Source organism: Strongylocentrotus purpuratus, unplaced genomic scaffold, assembly GCF_000002235.5.
Source record: "Strongylocentrotus purpuratus isolate Spur 01 unplaced genomic scaffold, Spur_5.0 spur5_scaffold_20, whole genome shotgun sequence".
NCBI classification, from domain to species: Eukaryota; Metazoa; Echinodermata; class Echinoidea; order Camarodonta; family Strongylocentrotidae; genus Strongylocentrotus; species Strongylocentrotus purpuratus.
In genome coordinates, this window is record NW_022145606.1 from 2,436,401 (window position 1) to 2,457,921 (window position 21,521).

The 21,521-nt window shown below is 38.4% G+C and overlaps 1 protein-coding gene across 1 annotated transcript in view; it reads right to left on the minus strand.

The window, feature by feature from the left end:
- Positions 1 to 21,091, minus strand: part of LOC756355 (kinesin-like protein KIF27) — a 32,902-nt gene extending 11,811 nt beyond the window's left edge. Inside the window, exons 1-23 of the mRNA XM_030992624.1 lie at positions 21,058 to 21,091; positions 18,928 to 18,996; positions 17,822 to 17,959; positions 16,967 to 17,053; positions 16,134 to 16,241; positions 15,408 to 15,540; positions 14,149 to 14,295; positions 13,409 to 13,600; positions 12,369 to 12,592; positions 11,701 to 11,835; positions 11,153 to 11,199; positions 10,441 to 10,678; positions 9,054 to 9,140; positions 8,089 to 8,214; positions 7,383 to 7,535; positions 6,737 to 6,873; positions 6,214 to 6,302; positions 5,558 to 5,720; positions 4,808 to 4,904; positions 3,780 to 3,947; positions 2,998 to 3,141; positions 1,301 to 1,390; positions 577 to 717 (exon numbers count right to left, since the gene is read on the minus strand). Coding sequence (XP_030848484.1) covers positions 577 to 717; positions 1,301 to 1,390; positions 2,998 to 3,141; positions 3,780 to 3,947; positions 4,808 to 4,904; positions 5,558 to 5,720; positions 6,214 to 6,302; positions 6,737 to 6,873; positions 7,383 to 7,535; positions 8,089 to 8,214; positions 9,054 to 9,140; positions 10,441 to 10,678; positions 11,153 to 11,199; positions 11,701 to 11,835; positions 12,369 to 12,592; positions 13,409 to 13,600; positions 14,149 to 14,295; positions 15,408 to 15,540; positions 16,134 to 16,241; positions 16,967 to 17,053; positions 17,822 to 17,959; positions 18,928 to 18,960 — 2,877 coding nt within the window. The 5' untranslated portion in view covers positions 18,961 to 18,996; positions 21,058 to 21,091. The remainder of the gene's footprint in view (positions 1 to 576; positions 718 to 1,300; positions 1,391 to 2,997; positions 3,142 to 3,779; positions 3,948 to 4,807; positions 4,905 to 5,557; positions 5,721 to 6,213; positions 6,303 to 6,736; positions 6,874 to 7,382; positions 7,536 to 8,088; positions 8,215 to 9,053; positions 9,141 to 10,440; positions 10,679 to 11,152; positions 11,200 to 11,700; positions 11,836 to 12,368; positions 12,593 to 13,408; positions 13,601 to 14,148; positions 14,296 to 15,407; positions 15,541 to 16,133; positions 16,242 to 16,966; positions 17,054 to 17,821; positions 17,960 to 18,927; positions 18,997 to 21,057) is intronic.
- Positions 21,092 to 21,521: the final 430 nt, after the last annotated feature.

Consider the following 21,521-nt stretch of genomic DNA (forward strand, 5'->3'; position numbering starts at 1 on the left):
AACTAAAGAGACATGCTATTGTGAGCAGCAGGTCGTGAGCATTGAAAGTCCCATAACTTAACAAAACTACTCAAATTAGGTAGTTTTACCATCAATATTCTATTTGTCAAGAAAGAGACATCAAGATATTATTATCAGATGTTAAGAAAATGGTATGTACAGAGCAGTCAAACTCTTAGAAGCAAGTTGGATTAAATTTATTTGTGCTGTTTGGTTTGCTTGTTTTTCCTGACTGCTAAGAAAACATGTGTATGCTTGTAAGTAAGCAACCAGGAGACCAACGGCTTAAAGTCCTCTCCAAGGGAATTGGTAATAATAATTTATGCCTTTACCAAAGGGCATTATAAAATGGGTTCATGAATGTAGCCAATGAGAAATGTCAAAATAGATCAGGTGACCATGCATTACTTGTTACTATATGCACTGTACAATCTGCATGTGGTGCACCAAAGGGCACTAGCGCATCAAATAGGTTTCGAAACAACACCACTGCCCTACCACTGAGCCATCGTACCTCAGTGATGTCTTAACTTCCGTTTGGTAGCAGCATTATGATATATGTAGACATCAACGTACCTCTTCTAGGTCTTTCATCTTCTTCTTCCTCTGTAGGATCTTCTCAACCTCAGTATCCAGCCATTTTCGCTGCTCCTCCACCTTGTCATGGTCTGGTGCATGAGCAGAGCCTACACGTAACTTCCTTTGGGCAGCAGCGACCTACATGCAAACATACAATATACACACTTGGTAAAGCCTATTTTAAATCCCCACTGCACTACTTATAGCTACATGCGCCCTCTATATAGCAAACAGGAACTTTTAGATTTGCACGACAAGAACGTGGACTGCTCGTGTGACATCCTTTTAAGGCAATGTGACATCACTGTAAGTCCCTTAAAAGGATGTCACATTTTGTTAAAAGGATGTCACACGTCGCAGTCCTTGTTCTCGTCGTGCAAATCTAAAAGTCCCTAATGCCTAATCTATAACTGTTGGTCCCCCATGGTCCCCTTTTTTGTATGTTGAATGAGAGCTGATTTGATGAGATAACCACCTGTCAGTGACCATGCAGGGAGGTCTAGTCCCTCCTGGCCAAACTAGTGCAGATAGGCTTTAAACATGACATGGTTAGTGACCTTTGAATACCGCTGCAACAAAATAAGATGATTCTACATGTACTGGTTTTACAATAACCATAAAATTCAATTCAATTTCTGACAATAAGTCAAATATGTTGTCAAATTGAATGGAAGAAAATATATGTTAATTTGAATTGAATTGAATTGAATTGTATTCTTACCTCTTCTGTTTTCCTTTTGAGTATCTTCTGTTGCTGATCGTTCTTAATCTCCAGCTCCTTAATCCTCTGCTGATCCCTCTGTAGATCTCTCTGTTGAATCAAACACAAACAAAATCTCAAATACATATGTGCACCATTCTCTTCTTTTATCCCCTTTTTTTCTTAATAAAAATATATATAAATATTCAAAGAAACCCCATCACTTTAGCCTATTTTTCTTATTTTTCTTTCCCTGCTTGTGTTCAGGTAGCAGGGATGTGCGTCCCAATTAAAGGGAAAGTCCACCCCCAAAATAAGTTTGTTTCGATAGAGGCAGAATAATAAGAAAATCAGGTGAGTGAAAGTTTGAGCAAATTCTGAATGAAAATAAGAAAGTTATGAATTATTGAAGTTGTGATCAATCAAATACAAATTGGCAACTCTGTGACTTATTATACAAGCTCTCCTTCATTTGCTTTGTGCATAATATTCCATAAAATCATGTTTTCTTCGTTATTGATGACGGAATATATATTTGTTCCTTGCAGGGGGAGTATAGAAACATATTTGCAATTATTATATTTAGGGTGCATGTATGGTTGAAATTTTTCTTGAGGGAAAATGAAAATTTTAGATTTTTTTAGTACTGAGCAAATGGAAGTTGAGCTCGCATGATACGTCATAGAGTTGCCAATTTGTGTTTGATTGATCACAACTTCAAAAATCCTAACTTCCTTATTTTTAATCGGAATTTGCTCAAACTTTCACTGACTTGTTTCTCTCATTTTTCTACTCCTATTAAAACTAACTTAATTTCAGGGTGGACTTTCCCTTTAAATGAAATTGACTGACTTACCTATTGTTTCATACAGATACTGGCCCTGTTTCATCAATAACAAGTTACAGTAACTGTTATAAGCTACTGAAATTGGGGCATTCGATCAGCTCAGAACAAATTTGACATAGAATTTTATCATTTGTCATCGATAACACCTTTTGTGAAACAGGGCCCTGGACTATTCCATTTCTGTATTAGGGATTTTACCTAAAGTTTCAATTTACGTTCACCCTCTTTACTTAGCCCTGCCAGCAGTAATTCCTGATTTTGTTCACGCTTACAACTATCTCCACATTTTGTATGCCATTTAAACTTGGTCTGATACACCATACTCCAGAAGTCAGGATGTATACCCCTAGTGAGTAAAATGGGATAACCTACAAGCCCCAAAATATAGAAATGTCTGGATTATTCCATTTGTATAATAGGGTTCCATACCTGAAGTTTCAATTTGCGATCACCCTCTTCTCAAAGCCGTGCCTGCAGTAATTCCTGATGCTGTTTCATCTTGCTTACAATTATCTCCACATTTTAAATGCCCTTTAAACTTAGTGTGATTACAAGCTGGGATGTACTGTATACCCCTATTGAGTAAAAGGGAATAGTCTACAAGACCAATAATTGCATAGACAGCAGGACTTTCCATTTGTATAATAGGGGTCCATACCTCAAGTTTCAGTTTGCGATCACCCTCTTCTCGAAGCCGTGCCTGTTGTAGCTCCTGATGTTGTTTCATCTTGCTTACAACTAACTCCACATTTTAAATGCCCTTTATTACAAGCTGGGATGTATACCCCTATTGAGTAAAATGGAATAGTCTACAAAACCAACAACTACATATACAGCAGGACTTTTTCGTTTGTATAATAGGGGTCAATACCTCAAGTTTTAGTTTCCGATCCCCCTCTTCTCTAAGCCGTGCCTGTTGTAACTCCTGGTGTTGTTTCATCCGACCTACAGCGATCTCCAGGTCTTCAATCTTCTTCTCTCTCTGGGTCTGCATCTTTAGTACTCTCTCAGACTCCTGCAGATCAAAATACAGAATTAAAGAGATGATAGCAAACTCTAGATCAGAAATCTTGAGAGTAAACAAAAGTCACTAAATCAGAACTTTTTATATCCATGTAGTTTTATACTTTCCAATAAGTTTTTTTGACATTCTGTATCCTTCTTCCTCCACCACACTCTCTTCTCTTTTCACGATCCTCTTTATCTATCCCTCTCTCTGTTTCCTTATGTCTGTCTTTGAATTTATCTATATATCTATCGTTAGTAATGAGGAAGTTCTTAGAAGAGCTGAAGTGCAAAGGAAAATGATACGTGAGATGTTGATTAGGCAGTTGAAGTTCAAGGGTCAGATTACATGTAAAGAAGGCCTAGAGAAACTTACTTTGACAGGAAAAATTGCAGGAAGAAGGAGTAGGGGAAAAAGAAGGATACTTTGGATGGACAGTCTGCAGAAATTTTTCGGAAGAGAGAGAGGAGTGGAAGAACTGGGAGTGGTACTAATACAGAAGGCTAGAAGCTGAGGATTGTGGAACAACAAGATCGCCAAAGTCAATCGATATGGCACCTAGAGAGAGAGAGAGAGAGAGATATATTTATAGATCCATCTATCTATCTATATCCCTTCCTATCTATGTATCTATCTTTTCTACTCACCTGTTGTTTCTTCATAAGTTCTTTGACCTTTGAATGAGCTTTCTCCATCTTCTTCTGGTATTCGTCTTCTAGCTTGTTCTTCTCCTTTGATTCCATCTCACCCTTTGACCCAAGGCCATGGAGGTGCCTCTTGGCTTCCATCAATTCTTGCCTCGCTTTCTGGGCATCCTAGGTAAACAAATAAACGAAAAAGAACAATAAAAATAATTTGTTTAAAAACATGATAATAATAGGCATTTCTATAGCGCCGTCTATCTGGAAATTCTATTCTGAGACGCGCTAATTATTACCCCGGCTTTAGCCTAGCTGCCATTACAGCGCTCCAGCATTTCAAGGAATTAATTCCTGGCAGGTACCCATTTACATGTACCTCACCTGGGTCGATTGTGGCAAATGAAGATTAATGCCTTGCCAAAGGACATTAGTGCCATGTCGGGATCGAATCACAACCTTTGAATTTCTTAAACCATTAGACTATGACACTTCTACTGTGATAGCATGCTTATGATACATGCAAATGAGCTCATTGTACGATGTGTCACACTTGAGTTGAGGCTGTATGCATCCTTTCTATGTAGCCATCAGGCTCAGAGCAATAGGTGCATAAACAGCCTCAGCAAGAGCAGATAGATCCTGTAATGAACGAATGAAAGCATGCACTCATTCATTTACGCATGCTGGACCTTACCCATGGAATCAGTTGACACAAACATTTAAAGTGTAGTTTGCTTTAAAAATGCTCTCAAAACTAAATCTTTTTAAAATTACTTTCCAGTAGATCTACCTGTATTTTTCAACGTGTCTCTTTTCTTTTTTGACTTTCATGTTCCAACTTTTCTTTTCTGCCTTGAGCACATTATTCATGTGGAGTTGGCACACTATAAATATTATTAATAGAATTGTTTTGAGTTATATCTGTTCAACTAGCCTCAATCTAAATAAATCATACAACTTCAAAATCAAAGTTACAGGTATTAAATTAAATTTGCTGCTCATGGAATGGAAGAGGTAAAGAAAAAATGTCCTACCTTTTCTAACAGTTTGATTTTGTTTGAGTATTTCTTGTTAGCCGCCTCAGATTCCTTGCTAGTCTTTGCCAACTCACGGATCAGCTCTTCTTTCAATCTATGGAGAGATAGAAATACAGAATGCATCACACAAAGGGTCAAAGGTCAAAGCCCAAAACTTCACTCCAACATCCCACTTTTTCTTAAATAAAATCCAGTCCATTTCTCTTTCTCTCTCTCTCTCTCTCTCTCTTTTCAATCTCACTGTCTTCCTCCATCTTAGTAACTTGAATCTTTTCTCTTTTTCTTTTTTTCTCTCTTTCTTTCACCTGGTCTTCTCTACCGATGATGTCATCAAATTTGTTTTCATTTACCTACTTCTTAAAGGGAGTGTAGCTTGGCAAATACTGGTTAACGCCATCTACGTCTTCTTTTGGACAACTGCTTGCAAACAAAGGGACTTGATCTCTACATAGTCTCCTTATTCTACGGTTTTGCGTATGTTGGACGCACGTGAGTGCTGCGGTTGCGTCGTCCGTAGTCGTATCATATCCGATTGGCCCCGAGTCTGGCCACAGGAAAGACACATAGCCTTGTCAGGCTACACTCCATTAAATCGCCCCCTAATCCCCCCCCCCCCCAAAAAAAAAAAAATTCTCTATCTACTCTATCAATCTACTATACCCTTCATGTACATCAATGTCCCATAATACACCCTTCTTTGTCTCTCATATAAACCATCATGTTCATACACTGTCTCCGTCTACTCACTTGATATTGAGGTTAAGATCCCGTAGCTTGTGATGCGACTCCTGCATGTTACGTTGGGACGCCCTCACACGCTCGTGACCCGCCTCGACACTTGACCTCAGGTCAACAGCTTCAGAGGGCGTGTCCTGACCCGCCCTTGACTTGGTGAGGGTCCCATTAGCAACTGAGAGATAGGGATAAGAACAAAAAGAGATTTTGTAAATACATTTGTATCAGATCAAAAAAATGTAAAGGTCTATTTCTAATGCATTCTGTTGTTTTTAATTATGGAAGGGGAGTCACACTTTTACTGTCTAGAGTGTTTAGAGTCTTTTCTATGAATTGTACAAATACATGTATGTGACCTATAATACTGTGGTCACACCATCAAACCGACTCCAAGCCCACCAACTCCTGACATTTAAGGACGATGTCATTTTTTATTTAGTCTACTGTCGGTCCTGGCCCTGTTTCATAAAACTTGTTATCAATAATAAGCTAAAATCACTGTCATCAGGTACTGAAATCTTGGAACTTGATTGGCTGGAAGCAAATTTGTCATAGAAATTTGGCTTTTGTTATTGACAATAGGTTTTATGAAACAGGGCCCAGGTGTAGGAATCAAATGTGTGACTGGCATGTTAGCTGTGAATAAAAGTGTTAAATTCTTTTCTTACCTTTGTTGTTCTTGATATGGGTTCTCCTTATCTGTCTGGCTGATGATGATCCTCCTCTCTCTTCCTTACTCCAAGTCTGACCTAAAGCTCTGAATGACAAACACAAGGTCACATTCAAGTGTCGTCAGGGGCCCGTTTCATTAAACTTGATATCAATAACAAGTTACAAGCTACTGTTATAAGCTACTGAAATCATGGCATGTGATTGGCTGAGAGCAAATTTGTCATAGAAATTTAGCATTTGTTATAGATAAAAAGTTTTATGAGACAGGCCCCTGAGCGGTCTATGGCCGTTTGGTCTACAATCAGTTTAGACTCATTTTCAGTCGGTCTCATTCCCAGTTAGTCTAATGTCCATTTTGTCTACTATCCAGTACTATAGTAAAGTCCAACTGATAATCGCTCTTAGTCTTTGTGAAGTGAGTGAGTGCATGAATAGGTAAACATGGGACCACACACACTACATAATATCAAACATGAATATGTATGTCTGGGACTACATATAATCTTGAGTGTATCTTACTTTGTCTCTGTATCTGAGTCCTCGGGTCCACTGCTATCGGTAAGGCTCTCCTGAAGGACCGCGTCATTATCTTCAAGATGACGGATGAGAAGCTGGCTTCTGGCTCGGAAACCCTGAACAATCCTCTCCAGAGAAAACTGGGTGAAGGTAATAAACAGCAGATAAACAGGTCAAAATAAAAAGGATATTCTAAAATGTGACATGGAGTTAAACATTAAGATCAACTTTAAGTTGGAATTTACTATGGCAGGCCGTTCATCATATCGTCATCCTCACCACCATTATCATCATAACCATTCCCATCATCATCACCACTACCATAATCACCATTACCATCATCACTACCACAACAAAATTCCTCATCATAACAAACTTCCTTATCCTTCCCTACTTCATGTCTAGAAGAAGAGAACCTAACATCAAAATCATCGTACCAAGGGCGGACTGACGTGGAGTCTCCTAGACTCCGGTCTAACTTGATAATGGCAATGGTTTTGATGATGATGATGTGTTACTCCCTGAAGCATTTTCGAAACTATCTCCACCACCATCTACATTATCATCATCATCATTACCATAACAAACTTCCTCATCCTTCCCGACCTAATGTCTAGAAAAAGAAAAGCTAAAATATAAGTTGTCGTACCAAGGGCGGGCTGGTATGTAGTCTCCTCGCCTCGGGTCTTCTGTCCCTGGCTGTGTTACTCCCTGAAGCAGACTTGGTCCTCATTGCATGAGGAGGCACTGACATAGCTCTCCTACCGGCAGACAGGGGCAGCTCAAATGCACCTCCACCGGTCTAGAGGAGAAAAAAAGCATGGTTTCATTTTGTTTATTGTCCCTATGGGGTTAATGTACCGAGTATCTGCTGCTGCAATTATCATAAAGATATCATAAGACACTTTAAAGAATATGTTGTTGGAAGCAAAGGAATTGTGAATGCATATGCCACTTAATATGTAAATGAATCAGAACAGCAGATACAGTGTGAAAGATCAGGCACATATTTCACTGAGCTTTGTGTCATAATATACAGATATGTGAAGCTAGTTAACTTAACATCATCATAATGAGAAAATGCCGCAGTTCGGATGCATCACAACTGAACGAAGCGTTCAGGTAGTGTGTTATTAATAACATGTTTAAAGCCCATCTGTACTAGTGTACAGAAGGGATAAGACCACACAGCGTGGTCACTGACAGGTGGCTATCTCATCAGCTCAGCTCTCAATTAACATAAGAAAAAGAGGATCATGGGGGACCAACGGTCACCGATTAGGCATTGTTTCTATACATAAAGGGAGCAAGTAGCTACAAGTAGTGCAGTGGGGCTTTAAAGACAGAGAGCCTACCCCATGGCCTAGCTGCGACTGCTGCTCTGTGATCTTGGTCTGCTGCTCAACAAGAGCGCCCTCTAGACGACGTATGTTATCTAGCGCCCTCTCCAGCTCATTGGAGCAACGGTCTCTGTCGGATTCCTGCAAATTGCATAGATTACAGGAAAGTTTGATTAACACAGAAATCACTGTGTCACATATACAACGTTTGAGTTCTGGTCATGCGTTTGTATTGTGAAAGAAACGTTGTGAAACACCCCCTGGTCTCCTTGAAATGTTTTTATTACGGTTGAAGTATAAGTAGCACATTTTGTAGCCTTTGTAACTGAGAAACAGTGCTATATCAAATAGTCAGTGTAGAGGATTGGATTGTTTCTTTCATTTTGTGCACACAATAATAATAATAATGATAATGATAATGATAACGATAAATAATAATAATAATATTAATAATAATATATATTTTGTTCATGTCTTGTTTATCTCATCAGTATTAAAGGTAAACACCAGTATTGGAAACGCCGCAATTTCAAAAAATGAAATGGAAGCTCTCATTACCAATCATGTGAAAGAATATGTTTTGAATAATACATGATGATAAAAAATTTGCCGGGAAACCGCCTACTAATTCATATATTTGGTAAATTTGTTTCTCTCATGGTCTGTGAGAGATATAGGGTAGTCCCATACACATCTTTCTGTGTATAGTGCTTGTAACATTACGTAGAATGGGCCAAATTTCTTATTATTTTGATGATTCCAGAACCTTGCAGATGCTAGATGCTAGATGATCAACCTTTTCTGATCGATTCCACAACGTTTCTTTCACAATGCAATCGCATGACCGTAACTGGTCTTTACCTTTAATACTCTTCTCACTGAGGGCACTGCAATCATATAATAACCCAGTCTTTATGCCCCATATAATCTCAATACATGCACATGTATTTACCTCTTTTTTCATGTTTGTTTGTACTCACCATATCTTGGAGTCTGGCAAGTAGATCTTCATTCTCTCTTCTCTTGTCTGCAAATATCTGCTCATCGCTCGCAAGATCACCCAACGCCTAAAACAAACAAGATAATTTAATATATATTTCATTCTTGTAATTACAGTCAAACCTGCTTTAGTGACCAACTGCCTACAAAGACCACATTTTATGATTTCCTTGAAAATGGTTTCTCATTGAAACATGTAATATACAGTGCGTCCCAGAAAAAACGAAACCAAGAAGTATCGATGTTCTATCATAACTTAATCAAAACTATAATTAATGAATGATACATATTTGGAAAGCTTAGAGTCTCCTCTTTCAGTTGATGCTACTTAGATAATGCATATTTCACGCATGAGTGATGAAAAGCAATTTGAAGGAAGGAAACCAAAAAGACATTTGGCGGGCCGTATCTGAATTTTGAAGAAAAATTCACATTTCTAGAAAGTTGAATTTCTGCCCTTTCATATGACACCTCAATCAGGAAAAATGAGCGAGGAAATATGCATCACGTGAGTAGCATCAACTGAAAGAGGAGACTCTAAGCTTTCCAAATATGTATCATTCATTAATTATGGTTGTGATTAAGTTATGATAAAACATCGATACTTCTCGGTTTCGTTTTTTTCTGGGACGCACTGTATAAAAGGAACCTGTCTACAAAGACCACTTTTGTGTTTCTCTTGGGCAGTCAATATAGACAGGTTAGATGTATATCTTAATGTTGTTATGCTTAGAACTCTTTCTTCTTTAATGAATAACTATTGGGGCCGCCATTTCCTAGAACATGTTTTCCTGGGGATCATTTCACGAAACCGTCATAAGAACAAGTTCTCCGACATCCCACTGAAACGTGTGTCAATTACAATACATGCGTTTCCAAGGGATGTCGGTGATGTTGTACTTATTGTGATTTTGTGAAATACTGCCCAGGTGATTGGGCTGGACCACTAGTAAAAAGCCTTGTTTAAATATACTGGGCGGGGTCGAGGGCATGGCTGACCTCTATGACACATAACAAGCTCAGGGAGGTGTTTCACAAAGATTAAGATTGACATTAAGTTGGACTTAACTATGGCAGGCCATTCATGCCACTGGTTGCTCTCAATTGTGATCTTTAATTAATATTTATTTTTTTCATCAAGAAAGGTCGATTCTGTAGATTTGTGACCATGATTTGTATGTCCCTTGAGAAATCAACGCCAGGAATGGTTAGAGGAACTTTAGTGGCATGAATGGCCTGTCATAGTTAAGTCCCACTTAATGTCGATCTTAGTTTTTGTGAAACACTCCCCTGATAGGGCATACAAATCACTGTATACAATATACCTTTCATAAACTAGACCATAAAAATCATACACAGACCTCTCACCTGTTTAAGCTTACTCTCCAGCTCCAAAGTCTTCTCTTGGCCTTCCACCTGTCCGTACCGGGCGGGGTCGAGGGGCGTGGCTGACCTGACGGCATCTTTCATCTCACTGGCTAAGTCCATCCAGTTATTGACCGCTGTCCGTTGAGCCTTGGTCAGACGATCGCTGTCCTGGAAGCCGGTGAAGATCTTGGACGCTTCGTCGGTGCACACGTGGAAGTGAGACAGTTCATTTCTTAATCTGCAAGATTTTGGATACACAATTAAAGAACGTTCATTAAAAACAATGATGAAAGGAAACCTCACTATTCATCACAGCCATACAACAGACTGTCATCCCACTGAGGACCATAAATAAAATAAAATCAAAATGATTTTATTTCTTATGCAAAACATAATACAATGAATAAGTATATTACAAAAAATATACAATGGATTGACAAATATAATAGAAATAGCACAAGAAAAGAGGAACTAACTAGAAGCACAGCTTGTTGAAGTATTAGTATGAAGAGCACCAAAGTTTTGGTTCCTAATTCATCCTCTCTCGACCAGAAATGGTCTAGGGGCGTAGTTATTGTCTATTTTGAAGTAGATGTTGCAGATTCAAATCCTTGGTAGTTCAAAACTTATCTTATCTATTATCTTTTCATCTCTCTTTCTGGTTTCCATTTTACATTATCACTCTAAGTGAATTATTCTTAGTTAATCTAACCTTGCGATCTGCTCTTCTAGATCCTGCACTCGTAATGTATCCGGTCCCTGTTATGAGTAATGAAAAACATCTGTTAGAACAAAGGACATTGAAGCATTTCGAATTTGAATGAATGGTGGTAGTTATTTTACCTGACTGCTATAAAGAAAGCATAAATGCTTGTAAGTAAGCAACCAGACGGCCGGCGGCCTTACGTCCTCTCTGAGGGACCTGGTAATGAGGATAATGCTTTACCAAAGATCACTAAGCACATCGCCTTGGTTTCGAGCCCGGGTTACCGGATTACGAGAACACTGCTCAACCAACTGAGCTATTGCGCCTCCTCCTTCATTCAGTGGTGTAATTTTTATAGATAGTATTAAGTTTCCATGTGCAGTAGTTCAAAATTCAGTATGGCAAAAAATATTGAAGAGGTATTATAGTTCTACTTGCGGGTACAGTGCAACAACGTAACAATTACGCATGAATATAACAATGGATCCACTTCTCTACATATGAATATACTTTGACAGGCATATTTAAAATATTCAAAATCTCAATCTAATTACCACTTCGGTATTAGCTGTAGTAAGTCTATGTCTTTGTAGTTCATCTCTCAAAGCTTGAATCTCTGTTTGCATCTCAGCTATACGGGTGGCCTGCTTGTCTTTGTTCACGATTGGTTTGTTCTTAATGTTGCGAGCCTGAATCAAAGGAGGAGAAAAAGTATATTTCATTCTAACAACCCTTTTTTTTAGGTGCACATTGTCACCACAACAAAATATTTTAGTTGCACTGTTCCTTACCACAAAAATATCGATCACTAACAATTCTAGACACCTTTTTGAAGCACTTGAAGACTTATTTATGGAACTGATTTTCCCACCTTTATACCTTGTAAAACACTGTGAAACCAATTGTGTGAGAGCGCTATATCAATGAACATACAATCATTAATATTATTATTATTATTATTATTATTATTATTATTATATTACGTTTCAAATCAGAAAAGAATCTGGTTTTACAGGAGTCGAACTGAACAAACCAGATCTGGCCTTAAATAAGGCAAGACACATTGAATGTACAAATGGATGTACAGTCAAACCTGTCTATAAAGACCACCCAAGGTAAAAAGTAAAAGTAGCCACTGTAGACAGGTGGCCTTTCTAGACAGGTTCTAAGACACAGTTATTTTTCATGGGAGACAAAATGCATCTACATTAACTCCACTCACCCTGTTTGCATACTTCAAGGAATTCAGGGTCTCATCAAAGTTGACTGCAGAAGGACTGATGCAAGTGATCATGCAGGTCTTAGCATTCCCACCCAGCGAATCTTTCAGCAGGCGCGTGATCTTAGAATCCCGGTACGGAATGTGCGTGGCTTTCCTCTTCGGGTCGCTGAGGGCGCTAATCACATTGCCCAGCGACAGGAGACCGCTGTTGATATACACAGATTCTGATGGAAGAAAAGTATACAACAGAAATATATTAATAATAATACATGAGATTTAAATAGCGCCATGATCAATTTTAATTAAATGCTCAAGGCGCTTCGAAATATTAGGGAACACATTACATCATCGTGTACATTTACATAAGAAAGAAAATGCAGAAATGAAAGAAGAAATGCATGTCTGTCTTCAAAACGCGAAATTGAACAATATATTTCTCAATAAGAATGAAGTTAATGCTATATATGTTACTCATTGCGAATGTAGTATCGAAAATAATATCGCTAGTGATATTCGTTTAGACCCCTTGTTGACCACACATTGCGAGACAAACGAATACCACTAGCGATATTATTTTCGACAAGAATGAAGTTGCAAAAGCAAAATTTTCCATTTTTTAGATCTACCATCATTGAAATCATGATTTTAAAAAAATTCTTTTATTCAGGGAAAGAGATTTGAATGAAATTTCAATAAGAAATGTCATGTTCATCAAATATAAACCTCTATGGTTTAGTTGATGACAAATAATAAATGCACATCAATATTGTTGCAACTACATCATGATAGAATTTTACCTAACAAACAACAAAATAGTTGATGCAATTTTACCACATTCTAAAGAATATGCATGGAAATTTAGCACATCATTCAAAATTGCATATAAATTTGCACTACTGCATGCAATTGCAAACTTAAGGGTGTTTAATGCTAATATATATTTATACTGAGATACAACAAAAATGACTTGAAGACAAAATAACCATCGTTAAATGACAGAAACACATCCGGCATCTTGAATACAAACAGCGTATTCTGACCTTTGAACCTCTCGCCTGCATTGCCAGTCCGATGAGCCCTCTCCGAGCCAGCGAGATCAACAAAGTGAAACTTAGCGGACATGAAGTGATAGTCCTGACCATCGTCCTCCTCGTCTGAGAGCTCGTCTTCTCCGCGGGGCGAGATGACAGGGGAAGATGAGGGAGAGTTAGCGCTCGCTTTCCATCGTTGGTCTGAATGCACCCAGGTAAAACAATAGAGAATGATAGAGTTATTGTGTTATATTTCATACAATGAAGGGGCTTGTTTAGTAGGAAAAATAGACCAGAAGTTTGAATGAACCATTCAACCCAAGATGGTCAAGATGCAATGCTATTGACAGGAATTTGATCTAAACAATGAAAAATGTTATGTCTGTCCATGACTTGTCTAAACTCATCCATAAGAAAAGTAAAAAATAAAATGGGAATGACTGAAATGGATTGAAATGCTTCTGTTTATTCAGTTCTAAGACCATAATAATTCAGTCCAAAACACGTGGAAGCTTTGTCTGAACTCACCCATAAAAATGGTATAGATTAAATATGATCGGCTGGAATGCTTGTTCATATTCAGTACAGAAATCATTACAATTCAGTCAGAAACGTATTGGAGCTTTGTCTGAACTTATCCGTAAGAATAGTAAAGATGGAATGTGATTGACTGGAAAGTTTGTACATATTAAGTACTAAAATCATTATAATTCAGTACAAAACATTATGGAAGGTCTGTTTAAACTCACCCATAAGAATAGTAAAGATGGAATGTGATCGACTGGAATGTTCATTCATGTTAGTAGCTCCTGTGTGTCTGTGGGTGGAGCCTATCTCTAAGCAACGCAAGACATCATCCATACAGCTACATGGGATCTCAGAGGTGCCAAGGATTACTGCAAGAAAAAGTAAATAGTGTCAGTTGTCACAATCTGCAGATGCCTAAACCACAAGGTTACCACAAGGTTGCTTGATTGCTAGGTGCCTTGTCTGTTCCCAGACATTGGGGATCAGGGCTTTCCATCTACTCCTATCTCTGGTTCTTTGTAATGTGACATTCAGAAATGGCAACCTCTTGACAACAAAAAACAGACTGAGTATCCTAAAAAATCAGATCTTGGAGAGAAAAATCAGATTTTCACGAAAACTTGTCACTACCACTGTCAGCCCCGGGCCAGTAAAATTTTAGAAAAATGTTTACTCTTACATTACAATTTAATGAAGACTTGTAAAGCAAACTTTTTGTTGGGGTTTCTTGGATTTACTTGTACATGTTTCTATGCGATTCCACTGTCTTTATTGGTTTCATGGGTTTTAATTAATTTTTGTTTTGTTTTTTGTTTCTAAAGATGAAAAATTGTATTTTAAGAGGTGATATCGTATTATCGAATTCCACTCTTAATATCGTACTAAATACGATTTAATCGTACTGGTTGGCATCTCTGGACGTTGCTTCTGTTACCAGTCAGCCCAATGAACTTATCCATGTATTTGTCTCCCTCTGTTTTTACCAGTCAGTATCGTGTTTTTGATGCCTTCTCTTCTCATAATATGCCCAACAAGGTATGGAATTCAAATCCCTGATACAGAAAGCATGTCCTTTGACAAGACATAAATCTACATTTGCCAAACAAGACCCAAGCGCGGTAAATGGGTACCCAACCAATTTCTTTAAAGGCATTGTTTAACAATGTTTCCAGTTTTACAAATCTGAGATGCACAGCCCTACGTGCTATTGTTGACGGTGATATGATGTAATGTTAAAGCCCTAAAAAAATTGTGCTTCAAAATGATCATAAAATGCCTCAGAAAAGTAAAAATCTTTGAGGGACCGGTTTTACCATACTTATTTTCCATAATACACTCTCTCTCTCTCTCTCTCTCTGTCTCTGTCCATCTCTCTGTCTCTCTGTCTATATCTCTCTCTGTCTGTATGTCTCTCTCTCTCTCTGTCTCTCTCTCTCTCTCTATCTCCATCTCTCTCTCTCTCTGTCTATCTCTCTCTCACCTGTATTTCCCTGATCATCTTCTCTGATGTGCATATCTTTACTGCTAGTCTCCATATCCAGCAGGTCCCGTAGATCTTCTTTATAAACCTCGATGTAGGACACATGGATCGTGAAATCTCGATTGTGGTTGTTCTGTAACAGAAAAACAAAAAGAAAAACAAGTGCCAAAAATAGTTATTCTAATTGTCCCTGTCATCACATGCCAAGATATATTGAGCCAAGATCCCAGAATAGCATTACATGTGAATAGTGCACTCATCGAGTAACATGTAAGAATGACCATAAACAGGAATTAAAGACGTGAACAAAGTATGTGATTTTGTAGAACTCCTAATCAGTGTTATAGCTAGAGACTTTCTTAGTGGTGGGCGCAACTTCACTGACGCCATTTTAATCCCAAATCCTGACCTCTGCAGCATCGCGACCGCGAGCTATAAACACGAAAAGACGTGTGTACTAGGCACTGTTAATTTTTTTTTTTTAATGAATACTTTGCCGTCCAGCTGGCAGAAGGGCGTTAGCGTGAGAATTATTTGCATTTTAAAGATGTCCCGAAAATTGGTTTAAAACTTAAAAGACTAATAGAAATGTTATATTAGAACACAGCCACAATTTCTTTTGTGGAAATAAGTCAGTTTTATAAAAGTTAGTGCTAATGCCCTTCTGCCAGCCAGACAACGATTTGTTAAAGATATGACCTGCAGTTGGAGTTACGTCCTTCTTACCTGAATGTTCTCAAAGATGTGACCTATTGCCCTGGGTATGATGCCTTGTTCATTCTCTGGAATGTTGATCACATCAGCTCCACCAATCGTAAAGGTTTTACCAGATCCCTGTAAGAAGAAGGAAAAAAAGTTATTAAAAGATTTAAATATCGTCAGGAAGCTTCTATAAAAGTTCTTGTGAGCCGTCACGAGGTGTCGTGGTCGAGTGGATATGTCACCGGACTGTGGATCACAAGGTTATGACCTTCTTACCCACATCTTGATAAAGATAAGACCTACTGCTCAAAAGAGAAATACTGTACCTTGCTCTATTTCTAAATTATTGTAATTAAAATAATATTGTGGTTCAAGTCCCGCCACGGCACTAATATCCTTTGGCAAGACATTGATCTACATTTGCCACTCCCCACCCAGTTGTTAAATGGGTCCCCGGTAGGATGCGAAAGCTAAATGTGCTTAGATTAGCAAGTGTATGCTTGTAAAATTTATGCCTGGCTGGAATGCTCCCCAGGGAGTGGAGAATGTGCATACATTGTGTGCGGGTAAGCCTGAATCCAATGACTTGGGTAATAAAATATTTATCTGTAAAGCATGTTTACACAAACATTTCTCAAATATATAAACTGTTTAACCTTGACCACCAATGTGATAGTGTCAATATTCACAATATGGACACTGCACAGACTGATAACATTTAATTCAACAAATAATACACATCATTTTGTTTGGGCATTAGTAAAATCACCCACACAAGGTACCTTTGGAACAGTCTAACACGCCCGAGGCGATCTAATGCCCTCACTGCTGTGTATTATTTGTATACTAATACATACCGTTTGACCATAAGCAAACACTGTTGCATTGTAACCCTCAAAGAAACTGGTGATGAGGTTGTCAACACAAGTTTGGTAGATTGCTTCCTGTAAAACAAAACAACAGAAACATGTAAATAAAGGACACTCCATGTGATTCTGCAAAATACATGTACATGTACATGTAGATTGTTGAGTTAAATTTCACACTTTAGCTGCAGGAAGTTTGAATACCACAACTATTTACAATCAAGGGACTTTGGCCTTTTTAAACATTACACATTCATATATCTTCTCTGAAACTTGCAAATTTGTATCTACATCATTAAGGAAAGATACATATCTTTATCTTTTTTAATTCAGTTTCAATGTTATGGGGCTGTCACACATAGAGAAGGCACAGTAATTTTGGCCAGTGTGCTGTTGTTCGCTAGCCTGATAGATGTGTGTCATCACTCGTTACTCGTTCGTTGATTGTGCTGGATCAATGCTATGCATTCAAAGTCATTCGCTGTGTGCGTCTGCATTTTTTGTACATTTTTCGACACATGAATGTACACGCCAAAAGGACGCCAGACACGCTAGCCCAACGTCAGACATACACGGAGCACACGCCCTGTATACGCACAGTGCGCTAGCAACAAGCTATGCATTCGGTGTCAGTCCGCTAGCTTTTCCCAAATCCTGGCAAAAGTTGGGAGCAGGACCTTTTCTGATTTTCAATGCGTGGACCGTGCATCGTCTTTGTGTGATCGGGCCAATACCAAATAACTAAATTTTAAGGAATGATCTAAAAAATGACTTTCATTTACAGAACCAAGAAACAAGTAAATAATTGCAGATATCAAGTGACCTCATCGAGTCATGTGACTTTACCTGAGATGTCTTTGATGACATCACATGGTCAAAGGTGAACGCCCTGTCCTTCCCGACTACAATCTGGTTTGCCTTTGAGTTGACCTTCACACACAGCTCATGGTGATGGAGACGCTCTTGGGCCAACAGAGGGCGCACCTACAAAAAAAGAAAACAATGTGGTCAGTTCTTCTAGGATTATGAATTTGTCTGGGGGGGGGGGGGTGCTAAAATGAAATTTATATACATAATACATGTACATCTTATTATTTATACTCTCTTCAGATCTGTGAATTATGCATTATTAAAGACAGAAATTTTTGGAAAATTCAGCCTTCTTCTTCTTTTTCTTCTCCTCCTCCTCCTCCTCAAATTAACAATAATACTAACAAATAATAATAATAATAAAACAGTGCTTATAAAGCACTTTCCACCGAAGTCTCTAAGCGCTTTTTCATTAAAAACCTCACAATTGATGCATATTACATTAAACAACACAGAAAATTTCCAGTAGGTTCCTGGTACAAATTTCTTCCATTGGTGTAATATACAAGCACAAAGATCAAAGAAAGACACTTAAAGCACATCTGTACTAGGGATTAGACCACCCAAGAAGGTCACTAACAGGTGGCTATCTCATCAACTCAGCTCTCAATTAACATTAAAAAAGAGGATCATGGGGGACCAATGGTCACCGGTTAGGCATTGTTTTGTATATATAGAGGGAGTAAGTAGATACAAGTAGTGCAGTGGGCCTTTAAATTAACAAAAAATGAAAGACATCCTCAAAATATTTAAACATATTTGTGGCTTACACCCAGTAACTAAGATCGATTGATCGATCTGTATATTGAAAAAACAAGTCAGAAAAAATCTTGGAACCAGCGGGACTTGAACCTGCATCTACTGCTTGCCGGGCAGCGACTCTACCACCAGGCCATGACTGGTCCATGGCACAGTCACTATGAACTAGAAGCAAATACCCAAGTTCTCCTGATTCATTCTGACTTATTAATATTCATTAGTCCGCCATAGGACAATAACTTTTTATAAATGCAATGCTTCCTGGGAGAATTACATTTTTATTTTTTTATCCTCATAGTAGTCGAGGACTCTCGCAAACCTACCCTGACGGCTACCCTAACTGGACACTCCTGCATCTTGTTTTAATCCTCAATGCTCATCTGTATCTGGACCTGAAAAATCAAATGAAAAACCTAAATTTCACTCTAATATAGATTCTTGGTCTAGTTAGTTATCACAAAAAATATAGAATGTTCATTTAAAAATTAAAAAAATTCAATACCTAGTAATCTGGGCATTGTTTCGCAAGACCATCATAACATACACTGATTCTCAAACTCAGACAGAAATCTCATATAAATTGTGTTATTTTGAATAGTCTACACACATGACATGTTAACAATTTATCTACCGTAATGAGGATCTGAGACATTACTGTAGATAACTTCACACAGGCGTGCACCCGCCTGCAACCCACCATCGTTATGCACTTGTATTGTGCAGCGGTTTGTCGTGAAACCTGTGAAAAAGTGTATACTAATATCATTGTTTTTCCGAAAAATACTACAAAAATAACAAGAAAATTGACACCAAACAGGTAATGAATATAACAACTTTTACTATTTGGACATTTAATGAATATTTACTTCATTTTGGTATGTTTTAGTAGGGTATCTCCAAGCCGGAGTTATGGGTCAAATTTTGGATAGTTTTCCAGCCGGTTTAGACTTTAGTTAGGGAGTTACTGAAAATAAGAAACTATTTTTAGTATCAATGGTACCAAGTTTATTTGTCTTCCAGAAAACACATAGACCTCTATGACAAAATATAATACAGTCATAACAGTACAATCTGTAGAGAAAGACGAGGAGACCTTGGTTGAAGCACAATATAGACAGACATTCCTGATATGACCCAGCAAGCAAGATATAGATGCAAAACGACTATGGTGCAAGACCCGGAAGCTGGGACATCGCCCCCCCCCCCTTGAAGTTAGACCCGGAACGAAGCTTGGCAGCTGGAGACAGCTTTCTTCCAGAAGCTTTGGTATTCAAGGTATTCAAGATACTGAGAAAGAAAGTTCATAATTCAACAATGTAACATAAACTCCTTTATAAAATTCTACTTTAATCAATACAAATCATGGAGCCGAAAAGATGCAAGGTGCAGAAAAGACACAAGTTGCAGAGAATGTTCAAAGGGCAGAAAAGGTGCACAGTACAGAAAAGAAGCATGATGCAGAAGAGATGCAAGGTGGAGAAAAGATGGAAGGTGGAGAAATGATGACAAAAACAACAAATAGTGAGAGCAGAAAACACCCCCATTCACAAGGAAATGAGTATCCTGCTTTAATCTGACTAGAGCAAACAATGAAAGACTCAATGAAAGATAAGGAAAGATTACCGCAATATCAAGAAACAGAAGCAGAGTATGAATTTGTGTTTGCAGAGGGCGAACAAATGAAAAGTGCTACAAGGAAAGAGAAAACGGACTTTAACAATGATGAGAGGTATGAGCATAGACGCGGCAAACATGAGAAATGCAACAACTTGAACAAGATAAGTGATGACTCCTGTGCAAAGCTTGCCAACTACAAGTGCCTGAATCAAATGCAACGTATAGACTCAAATGGAACAGGAGCCCTAGTAATAGATGGTCAGCTAACACATCAATGCACAGACTACAATCTGCAATCACCCCACAGCAATAGAGCAGTAAAAGAAACTGCTGAATGGAATTGCAAGAATCCTTCAAAACCAGCTAGGTCTACAAGAAATCCAATACAAATAGGAAGAGAAATGAAGTGCAGCAGTGAGCACTGATAATAATAATATCAGCTGTTACAGCTACAGCTGTTACCGACTGCTGAGAACACAGCATTTTTCCAGAATCTCGGAGCAAATCGGAGCAATGAAAAGTCTAAGCTAGGGTTAGTGACGTGATGTCAGCGATACATGTTAGCGGCGCTTACGAAACAGACCAGAAAATGCAGAGGTAGGGCTAGGGAAACGGCCGGGGCAGCGCCCGATGAAACGAGCTGAGAAATCCTACAGAGAAAAAAAATCGGATCTCACACATACACACCAAAATGAACTCTAATATTTACGAATTTCATACAGCCAAATCAGACCAAACATGAACCCAAATTCACATATAGGCTATGATCACACATCAAATACCTTTTATCATCGTGGAATGCCAACATAAAATGGATAAAAATAGTGTTTACTTACGTGACTCATCCTCCGTAAATTCTTTGTAGGCCTATGCTTATTTTTACAGTTGAACGAACGAGTACGACGCGAAATCTTATTGTTTTCCAAGGTTTTTATTGTAGGGTCGTGTGCCAGTCGTTTTCAAGAAAACCATATTCCCATACGCGTGACATTATGTCCACTAAAATGAAATTAATTGCCTTAACGTCTGATCCTAACCTAACTAATACACAACTAGGCGTAGGGTCCATGTACTAATAATGGAAGTTACTGTTACAAACTGATTCAGCCGAGGACAGGGGCGTATCCAAAGAGAGAGAGAGTCAGAATAGTGTCAGTGAAAGGGAGGGGGCAAGAAAGACACGCATAAATATGTTGCTGTGTCGGGTCAGCTGTGTCGGTATTCTTGCTCGATCCTCGTGTATATATATCAATGCAGAAGTTTGAAGTCGGTGAGATGTATAATGTCAGTCGGCCGACAA